Raw genomic sequence first — 10234 nt, 5'->3', positions numbered from 1 at the left:
TTGAAACAAACCTCTCATTATCAATTACAAATGATATCACGTCAAACGAAACATCCCTGCGGTCAGTGATGTGTTAAACAAGGCGATTAAAAGAAAGCTGGAGAATACAGGGATTTGTGCCACTATAGCAGCCACAAGGCATCTGCTGCTTAGGGGAATGTAACAGAACAGTGAAATAAATTCACATTAAGTGAGGAATTGAAACAGAGGCATCAGACAAGCCCTAGGAAAATTCCACATAAAGATGGCCTGAAGCCATCATGGAGTTTATAAGTGCTCTTAAAAACAGTCATCGATCCTCATTGGCCTCAGTGGAGTTCACTTCAGCCCGAGCCACCTGGGTAACAACTCCACCTATTCTCCACCTTTGCATGAGACGCACTCAAGTTTAAGACTCAGGAGACTATCCAATCCATTCTGATCCATTGCTGCAGTTATTTTTCTCACTAATAAAGCAAGCAAGGCCATTGGTCAAAACATTGGGTATATATGACAATCCAGTTTATCTTAAAATAGCATTTTGGTCTTTAATTCAAGTTTGAGTTACGATTTGAAGGAATATCTGTCTGTAATTGGTGCTCCAGTAAAGGAGGGACTGTGCATTAAATTAAGTTGATTTCAGAGTTTTGAAAGCCCTGGTAAACTAAACTGCAGTGCTTTGAGTTTACAGTGTGTAAACAATTGTGACCAAACATACTGGGTGCAAGATTTAACACGACTAGGAATACATCTAATTAAGACTCATTCTGTCATTATTTTCTTTATTGTTTGTTCTGTTTTCAGTGTAAAACTTTTAGTTTTCACTACATTCATTAATACTAATTAAACATTGATTAACACTAACAAATAAGACACAAAAGTCAGCAAATTCAAGAGCGCAAGTACAAACACATTTTCAGATACAGATTCTCTCAAAATAAGCCAAACTGTCTTATTCGCAATGTGTGCTTCCACTGAAAAGATGTCTGTCTCCTTATATAACTGTGGTATATCTTGGTCGTGTGTGTGTGTGTGTGTGTGTGTGTGTGTGTGTGTGTGTGTGTGTTAAGCCTTGCAAGGATTGGCAGCGGTGATGTGTCATTCTCCCTACTGGTGGCCTTCAATATATCTACTCATTGATCTCCAGAATAAGATCATCTCCTTCCAGGGTGCTGTCAGCCGTAACGTACACCTTGGCCACGGTGCCAGAGAGTGGAGAGTTAACCACCGTCTCCATCTTCATGGCACTGAGGACGCAGAGTGGCTGTCCTTTCTCCACCTGCTGGCCCTGCTTCACCTTTACCTCCACCACCTTACCAGGCATAGGAGCTCCAATCTGCCCACGAACATCCTTCAGGGCTTTAGGGTGGAAATGCATCTCCTAGAAACCCAAGAAAATGAATAGAGGTTGATAATAATGGGGGATACAAGTGTGCATTTACGCTGCAAGGTCTAATGCACAGATCTGATCTTTTGACACGACTGATTTTTGTTCTGTCTGTTTACATTCACTTCCTTTATAATTTAAGTCATTTTTCACTCTCAAATAAAATCATTTCACTAATAAAATCCATAAGCAGCAGTGAAATCCAATAATTAGTTGATTAGTTTTGAGAGTGAAAAACGACTTTAATTTTGGTCTCATAATACAAACTAATTGTATGCCTTCAGAAGACTTGTTATATGATGAACAAGTCACATGGATAACCTTTATGACAATTTTGGGTGCTTTATTTATTACAATGAGTCAATATGTACTGCCATTGTATTGAATTAAGCCAACGGGACATTCATTAAATGATTTCCTTTTGTGTTTTTGCACAGAACAAAGCAATTCATATGGATTTGGAATGACATGAAGTTGAGTAAAAGACCCACTAAACTGTTAGTCAGCACTGTCTAGGGTTGTTGGAACTTTTGTAGTCTGTAGTCTTGATGAGTGTTTAACATGAACATCTCTGAAAATGACATTATTTTACATGTCCTTGTTCTTAGAAATATCCACAAAACATCACAAGAATGCAATTAATTCTTCAAACGAGAAGAAGAATTCCTTCACGACTCACATGTAGGAATTTCCTTGTATTCATTAACCTTGCCTGAGTGCCAATTGATGCATTCAGACCAGAGCTAGCATGTCTGTCGCATAACTTTGACCACATTTACATGCACATGACTGATATAGGTAATTATTCCAAATTAGTGTAAAGGCTTTATAGAGTGTACATCTATTCAGAATATTCTTGTATGCGTGGTTATTATGAACATACAAGCATGAGACTTTTTCTCACTATTCTCCACTGGAAATACTGCCATCTTACCATTTATTAAGCAACATTAATTTTTCATTCTAATTTAATGGAATAACTCACATTCATGTCCATCACATTGTTAAAATAACTGAAAACTTTAATGTATTGCAAAAGTTAAATGACTCAGTGAGAGACTTATGGTCATTGGCAGCTCTAGAGCAGGGCTTGCTGGGACTATAGCCCCGTCAGAAAACAGCCCCTACAAGGATTTCTTAAAGATGTTAATTTTTTTACTCTCACTTTCACTAAACATTTTAAAATAAATCATTAAAAACCTAATAATCTTAATACAGCTGCAATCGAAATTATTCTAAACTTTACATCTATATCAGTTGAGTGACACATTCAAAGTCATAGTGTGAATATATCACCTAATATTTGTAAATAGCAGGATATTTTTTTAAATACAGCCATGTCATAATTATTCAACCCCTATTGCATGTAGCTGTTTCTTAAATATGTAAGGCTACACAAGTAATTGTTTTAAAACAAAATTAAGTCATCAATCTGCAATGGCACTTATTTAAGTTTTAAAATTTAAGTTTAGCGTTGTAAGCAAAAATTTATTTCTATGCAAAAAATGCAATTAAAAATAAGCTGTCTGAAAAGCTAATAGAGGAGATTATTTCATTACACAAAAAAGGTCATGGCTAAAAGTACATTTCCAAGGCACTTCAATTTCCAATAGACAAATTTGGCAGCACCATTCATACATTTTTTTAATATGGTACAACAGCAACCTTCTTGGGGTGTGGAAGAAAGCAAAACTGCACCAAGGGAAATGTTGACTTGAATATTCAAGAAGTAATTAGGAAAGACCTGTGGAGTCCTGGAAGAAGGTTTTATAGACGTATGACACTAAATTGAAAATGAGTTTTAGACCCATGGGTCAGCAGTACGTCTGAGTAAGATGACAAGGTGATGACAAGAACGACACCATCCCCACAGTCAAGCATGGAGGTGGGTCAGTCCTGTTATGGGGGTGTTTTGCGGCTGCAGGAAACGGCTTTCCTGACTATGTGACTGACACCATGGATTCTTTCAGGTATCAGGCCACTTTGGCATGAAAAATGTGATGCCTTCAGTGTGTAAATTGAAGCTCGGTGATCACTGGACCTTCCAGCAAGACAGTAAAACCAAGATACATCCAAGTTGTCCAAGATAGGTCGTGGATTGTCCTTAAATGGCCCTTTCAGTCCATCATTAAAATCTCATTGCTAACCTTTGTTGCGATTTCAAGGAAGCAGTGGCAGCACAGAAACCAAAGAATGTCAGTGAGCTGGAAGCTTTTGCTCATGAGAAATGTGTAAATATTCTAATAGAGAGGTGTCCGAAGCCTGAGAACACTTACCTGAAACATTTATTTGCTGTTATTAAGGATAAAGGATGCTCCACAAATGATTGACTTTGGGGGTTGAATATTTTTGACATGACATTTGTGGAGAGAATTAGTTAAATTTTATTTTAAAATTTGGGTAAACTGAACTCTTTGTTCTCAAAATCACTCAAATGTGTATTAAAAACTTACTTTGACTGTTTACTGAGGATTTGGTTGATGTGTTTTAATTCACATCACCAGAATGTATTACTGGTCGTGGGGTTGAATAATTTTGAATGCAACTGTAACATTAAAATGTGAGTGTATATGTATAAAACAAACTCTATGGTTTTGAATATATTTGTTATGGGGAGGAGTCAATTAGGCTATGTATTCAGGTAAAGGCACGCATTAGCGATCATTTGAAGTTGATCATCATCATCGATCACAATGGAACGCAATCTAATATGAAGCAAAAGACCACAGACTTCAGACAAACCTCCAAATAGTTTAGAGGAGGACATTAACACAAGTCGACAGCCTCCGTTTGAGCTTGTTATTCAAGAAGAGAAGCAGTGAAGCAAGACGGCTGGATACGTGTAATACTAACAACTGTAGGATTTGTAGCACATGTTTCATCTCTGGTAAGTGAATGCATATGATGCATACACATATATCAAAATACTGTAAGCGCATATGACTATAAAGTCAGCAAATTCAAGCTCAAAAGCTCAAACACATGTTCAGACAGATTCAGACATATTCTCTAAAAATAAGCGCAACCGTCTTTCCTCTCTAATTTGTAATTTGCGCTTCCATAGAAAAGGTGTTTGTCTCCAAACTGTGCTTATTATAGTGCTTGCCATTTCACAACTGCTTGACATCTTGTAGCTCAAGAATAACTTTTGTTTAGACATGCATAGATAAAAAAAAGGATATTCAGTTAGAGTGATTTAAAATTGTGAAATAAGAGGTGAATCGGATACAAGACTTAGGTTAGATCACCATATATTGCATCTATATAGGATTTAGAACCACATCAATGTATGAAAGTTTTCCAAATTGAATGCGGAAAATCCAATCAAATGTTTTTGCTGTTTATACCCATGCAATAAGATCTGACCTGTGCGAGATGGTGGCAAAAAAAAATTGGAACTGGTAAATGTGGTCTAAGGGGCCGATCACACAAACATCCTGAAGGGGAAGTTGGGGAATGTGCAGGTTTTATTTTCAAGGAACATTTTAAAACCCTCACAAAAAAAACAAAAAAAAACCCCCAACTGAGTAAAATTAAGAAAATAAGAAACACACCTTCATGGCTACAGTGTCCTTCACAAGGACGGATCTCAGCTGACCATTGAGTTCAAAGAACACCTCTCTTTGGCCGGCTTTATTCAGGTCTCCTAGAGCCAAAGCCTTGATGTGGAGTATCTTACCTCTCTCCAACTCCACCTGAGAAAGAATGGGATTACAGTGAGGGAAGAAAAAAGTTTTGATGGTTGGAATGTGGAGATGACATGGATGACACTAAGATTTATGGCACAGTTATAGCAAATAAAAATGTTATTCTACTTATGTTTGATAAATCAAATCGTTTTATAAAAAAGCATCACTGCCACCTCAAATTCTTCAGCAATCTTGGGTCCATCCAGGAAAAGTCTGGTGTTGAGACAGTCTACTGGCCCAAAGGTTCTAGTGAACTCTTTGTACTCCTGGAACACTTTGGGGTACATGGCTGCTGACATCACATCCTCTGGGGTGATTTCATCACCGTGCGCCTCTCGTAGTTGCTTCTCCAAGGCCTGAAAATCCATCGGGGGGAGGGAGGCTCCAGGACGTCCCTCCACACGGGGAAGAGACTTCAAAACCTGAGCCACAAATAAGTTATGAGAACCCCAAATAACGTTGCAAGGTATCTGAATAGATATTTAAAGATAAATTCCCTGAAATATTAATGCTACACTGTAGTTTCAATGGGCACTGCTTATAAGTTTATGAAATAAAGCATTTGCAATCCCCTGAGCCCCAAACTGAATCTGAGAATATTTATATCTGATCATTAGCAGAAGCAGGATTAATCTCTCCCTATTGTTTCATTTAGATGAATTTAAGCATCTAAATGGCAGAATTGAGATACTCGAAAAACAGCAACTAGCAAAGTATTAAATTTAAGATGAAATGTACAGAGGCCCAAAAGATATTTGGACACTTTTGGACAACCAATTCACACTTTAAAAAATATATATATATGAATTTCATTGCATTAGAACATAATATCAAAACAAGTGTCATCTGCAAACAAATGATGCAAGACCTTTTTTCAGAACTACAGTAACTTTATTTTTCATAGCGACTATATTATTGTAATTACTTTTAATCAAAGATCACAAGGTGATTTTAGTAAATATATAAAGTCAGTTCCCCTCAAGTTCACACACAGGTGGGCAAGTATGGTTATTTATTCTGAATTTCAAACCTTTGCCTGAAAAGTTTTTACGCTATATTTCTTAAAATAATGAAAATTGTATCTGTCTGTCTATCTATCTATCTGTTTTAATGTTACAGTAACCCTAATAATGTTACAATTAGATAGATGGGGAAAAATAAGACTAGTTCCACGTTGCTTGAATGTTATGCTTGTTATCTAAAATATAAGCAAAGCAGATGACCAACTAATTCTCAAAAAAAAAGAACCATTCTAAATAAATGACCTGCGTATCATGCACAGAAACGCTTTACCGCAGGCATTGTTCCTGGTGAAGTGAGAAACATTTGTCAGGGAAACAACTGATCTCGCTCACTACTGTAATTGGGGCGTTCAAGACAATGGGAATAGCACAGTTTTCCCGCATGTATCTCTGACAAGCACAACACAGTGTTACTGTACATCAGATACTGAAGGAAACCCTCTAACGAAAAACTTCAAACAGACTGAGATCCAATCTACCATCTTTTTAGTGAGAGGGCTGATTATTAATTGATGTGGTACACTACAGAGATCTTCAATAATTTGGCTATTTGTATTTATGCAATACTGTACAATACAAGATTTTCTTTTCTCTGGCCCAACCCAAACTGAGCAGAGACCCTCCTCATACACACATCTACACAAGCTACAGGACCCAAAATGATCACTCGGCAAGCACCAAATGAGAGTAAAAACTGGCTTTGGAGAGTAAATAAAACATTGTTACATGCCAGAACTGCAAAATGATACAATGTTTAAATCATATTATAAGAACGATAGTCTGACCGTGATGTAAGTGACACACATTTTTAAAATCAAAGACATTCAAACTTCAGTAAAACTTTTGTAAGGGTGTACTTGTTCATATAATTTAACTAGATTTGTTAACATGAACTAACAGTGAATAACACTTTTGCAGCACATATAAATCTTAGTTAATCTTATTAATGTATATTTCAACATGTACTAGTACATTTTCAACATTAAAAATTAAATATGTTAACATTGCATATGATAGAAATGTTCATAGTTGATGCATTATGAACTAACATGAACAAACAATAAACAATTGTAAACATTTAAATTAACATTAAATGTAATAAATACAATAAAACATTATTGTTTATCGTTTGTTCACGATATCTAACAATTAATGTTAATTAACTAATTTTAAGACACAGAATCTGATTGTAAAGTGTTACTCAAACTTCTACTTAAGAAAACATCTTTTGCAACTTTAAAATTAAAGCAAATACACAATGTCTTGTTTGTCCACAAATACAAAGGGGGGGGGGGGGGGGAAACAGTAAAATAATCACTTTGTCATGTATTTTTAGTATAAAAATAATGCAAAATACAGTTTCAATGTCGATCAATGTTTTTTTCAATTCACCCGCCAGTAGCAGTTGTGTTATGAAGTTCATTTGTACATGTACCGAATCTCTACATGGACTTCTCTAAATCTCTCTTTGAGATCAAACTCTACGTTAAATACATTTAGCCTAGGTGAATAGCTATACAGGAGTTTTAAATTTGTCTGGACTGGTTTGTTTTCTCACAGCAACTTGGGAAATGCTCTATGCAGGATAGGGGGTCGTACCTTTGACCTGAATGGTTCCGGGAAACCTCCATGGGGGATGCCGATGTGTCCTTGCAGGAACTCCACCACAGAGAGAGGGAAAGAGAGCTCATCTGCTCTCTCCTCCACCTCTGCCCGACTCAGAGAGTTCTGCACCATGAACTGCGCCAGATCGCCAACAATCTTAGAGGAGGGTGTTACCTGAAGGGAGGAGAGATAAGAGAGAAAGGAAAGACATGCTTGCTTACAGCTCCATCAATACAACTCAGCTCTCTCTATCAGGCTTATACTCCCTCAGGCTGCTTGGCCAATATGAACTTGGAAGAGAAGCAGTAAATTGCAAAAATAATTTTCTTACTCAGTATTTTTGTCTTGTCCTCCAGAAAAAAATCTGAACATCCTGTAAGGACTGTCTAAAGCCCCCACATTATCAACATGATCAATAATTAGCTGAAAAACCTTTTATGTAATATACTATATGTGTCTCCTGGTGAATATGTGATATGCATGCTGTTCTACTTCAAGAAGTAGAAGGCCTTGTAAAATCAATTCCAAAGTAGCCATCTCTACATGTCTTTTGATGGAAAATCTTTGTTGATTTTTATAAAATAATGGCAACACTAACATGTGCACTGTTTCTGATATTTCAAAATGAATATTTACTGGATTGAAACAACTTGTGCTTTATCAATATTTTGTACATTATTTTACAGAGAAATCACATTGAAAAAGTATCAAATATGATACATCAGGTATTTGATGGATATCTTAAAAGATAATTGTATTGCATATCATGATGTATTATGCCCACCACAACAAAAATACAGTTCAGTCATAACTTTAAGGTGGATCTGACAAGTTGGTAATTTTAGTCTCAGCAGACTAGATCTGTGTTGAGCATGTAAGAAAAGCTGCTGCACAATCAGACATACAGTACATACAATCCCACTGAAGCAGAGCTAGACCCTGTGGTACTGGGGAGGAGGAGGGTTTTAGAGTAAAAACTCTCATACATGCAGTAAAACCAGCTTACCTGCAAACTACTGCGAAAATTTTAATTCTAGACAAATAGAGAGTACGCAAGTTAATTGGCTAACAGAAAAATAAACTTAATTCGAAGAGAAAACAAGTTTATTTTTCTTACACCATAGGCAAAATTATGATTATTTTTTTCCTGTTTTAAGCATAAACCTCACTAAACACTGTTAGGTTGCTCTGAAAAACACAACATATTTTAAGCTTACTTTACAGTATATACCTTTAATATCTTTTTTATCCCCCTCCCCTTTTCTCCCCAATTTGGAATGCCCAATTCCCAATGCGCTCTACAGGTGCATCTCAATAAATTAGAATGTCGTGGAAAAGTTCATTTATTTCAGTAATTCAACTCAAATTGTGAAACTCGTGTATTAAATAAATTCAATGCACACAGACTGAAGTAGTTTAAGTCTTTGGTTCTTTTAACTGTGATGATTTTGGCTCACATTTAACAAAAACCCACCAATTCACTATCTCAAAAAATTAGAATACATCATAAGACCAATAAAAAAAACATTTTTAGTGAATTGTTGGCCTTCTGGAAAGTATGTTCATTTACTGTATATGTACTCAATACTTGGTAGGGGCTCCTTTTGCTTTAATTACTGCCTCAATTCGGCGTGGCATGGAGGTGATCAGTTTGTGGCATTGCTGAGGTGGTATGGAAGCCCAGGTTTCTTTGACAGTGGCCTTCAGCTCATCTGCATTTTTTGGTCTCTTGTTTCTCATTTTCCTCTTGACAATACCCCATAGATTCTCTATGGGGTTCAGGTCTGGTGAGTTTGCTGGCCAGTCAAGCACACCAACACCATGGTCATTTAACCAACTTTTGGTGCTTTTGGCAGTGTGGGCAGGTGCCAAATCCTGCTGGAAAATGAAATCAGCATCTTTAAAAAGCTGGTCAGCAGAAGGAAGCATGAAGTGCTCCAAAATGTCTTGGTAAATGGGTGCAGTGACTTTGGTTTTCAAAAAACACAATGGACCAACACCAGCAGATGTCATTGCACCCCAAATCATCACAGACTGTGGAAACTTAACACTGGACTTCAAGCAACTTGGGCTATGAGCTTCTCCACCCTTCCTCCAGACTCTAGGACCTTGGTTTCCAAATGAAATACAAAACTTGCTCTCATCTGAAAAGAGGACTTTGGAACACTGGGCAACAGTCCAGTTCTTCTTCTCCTTAGCCCAGGTAAGACGCCTTTGACGTTGTCTGTGGTTCAGGAGTGGCTTAACAAGAGGAATACGACAACTGTAGCCAAATTCCTTGACATGTCTATGTGTGGTGGCTCTTGATGCCTTGACCCCAGCCTCAGTCCATTCCTTGTGAAGTTCACCCAAATTCTTGAATCGATTTTACTTGACAATCATAAGGCTGCGGTTCTCTCGGTTGGTTGTGCATCTTTTTCTTGCACACTTTTTCCTTCCACTCAACTTTCTGTTAACATGCTTGGATACAGCACTCTGTGAACAGCCAGCTTCTTTGGCAATGAATGTTTGTGGCTTACCCTCCTTGTGAAGGGTGTCAATGATTGTCTTCT

The 10234-nt window shown here is 37.1% G+C and overlaps 1 protein-coding gene across 1 annotated transcript in view; it reads right to left on the bottom strand.

The window, feature by feature from the left end:
- Window positions 1–263: 263 nt before the first annotated feature.
- The window catches only part of LOC127430716 (pyruvate carboxylase, mitochondrial-like), a 174187-nt gene continuing 164216 nt past the window's right edge, over window positions 264–10234 (bottom strand). The window contains exons 18-21 of the mRNA XM_051680704.1: window positions 7677–7856; window positions 5229–5477; window positions 4921–5061; window positions 264–1360 (exon numbers count right to left, since the gene is read on the bottom strand). Of these exons, the coding sequence (XP_051536664.1) occupies window positions 1109–1360; window positions 4921–5061; window positions 5229–5477; window positions 7677–7856 (822 nt within the window). The 3' untranslated portion in view covers window positions 264–1108. The remainder of the gene's footprint in view (window positions 1361–4920; window positions 5062–5228; window positions 5478–7676; window positions 7857–10234) is intronic.

Source organism: Myxocyprinus asiaticus, chromosome 40, assembly GCF_019703515.2.
Source record: "Myxocyprinus asiaticus isolate MX2 ecotype Aquarium Trade chromosome 40, UBuf_Myxa_2, whole genome shotgun sequence".
Classification (NCBI taxonomy): Eukaryota; Metazoa; Chordata; class Actinopteri; order Cypriniformes; family Catostomidae; genus Myxocyprinus; species Myxocyprinus asiaticus.
Note: the sequence above shows the minus strand (reverse complement) of the source record. Positions and strands in the feature narration are given on the sequence as shown.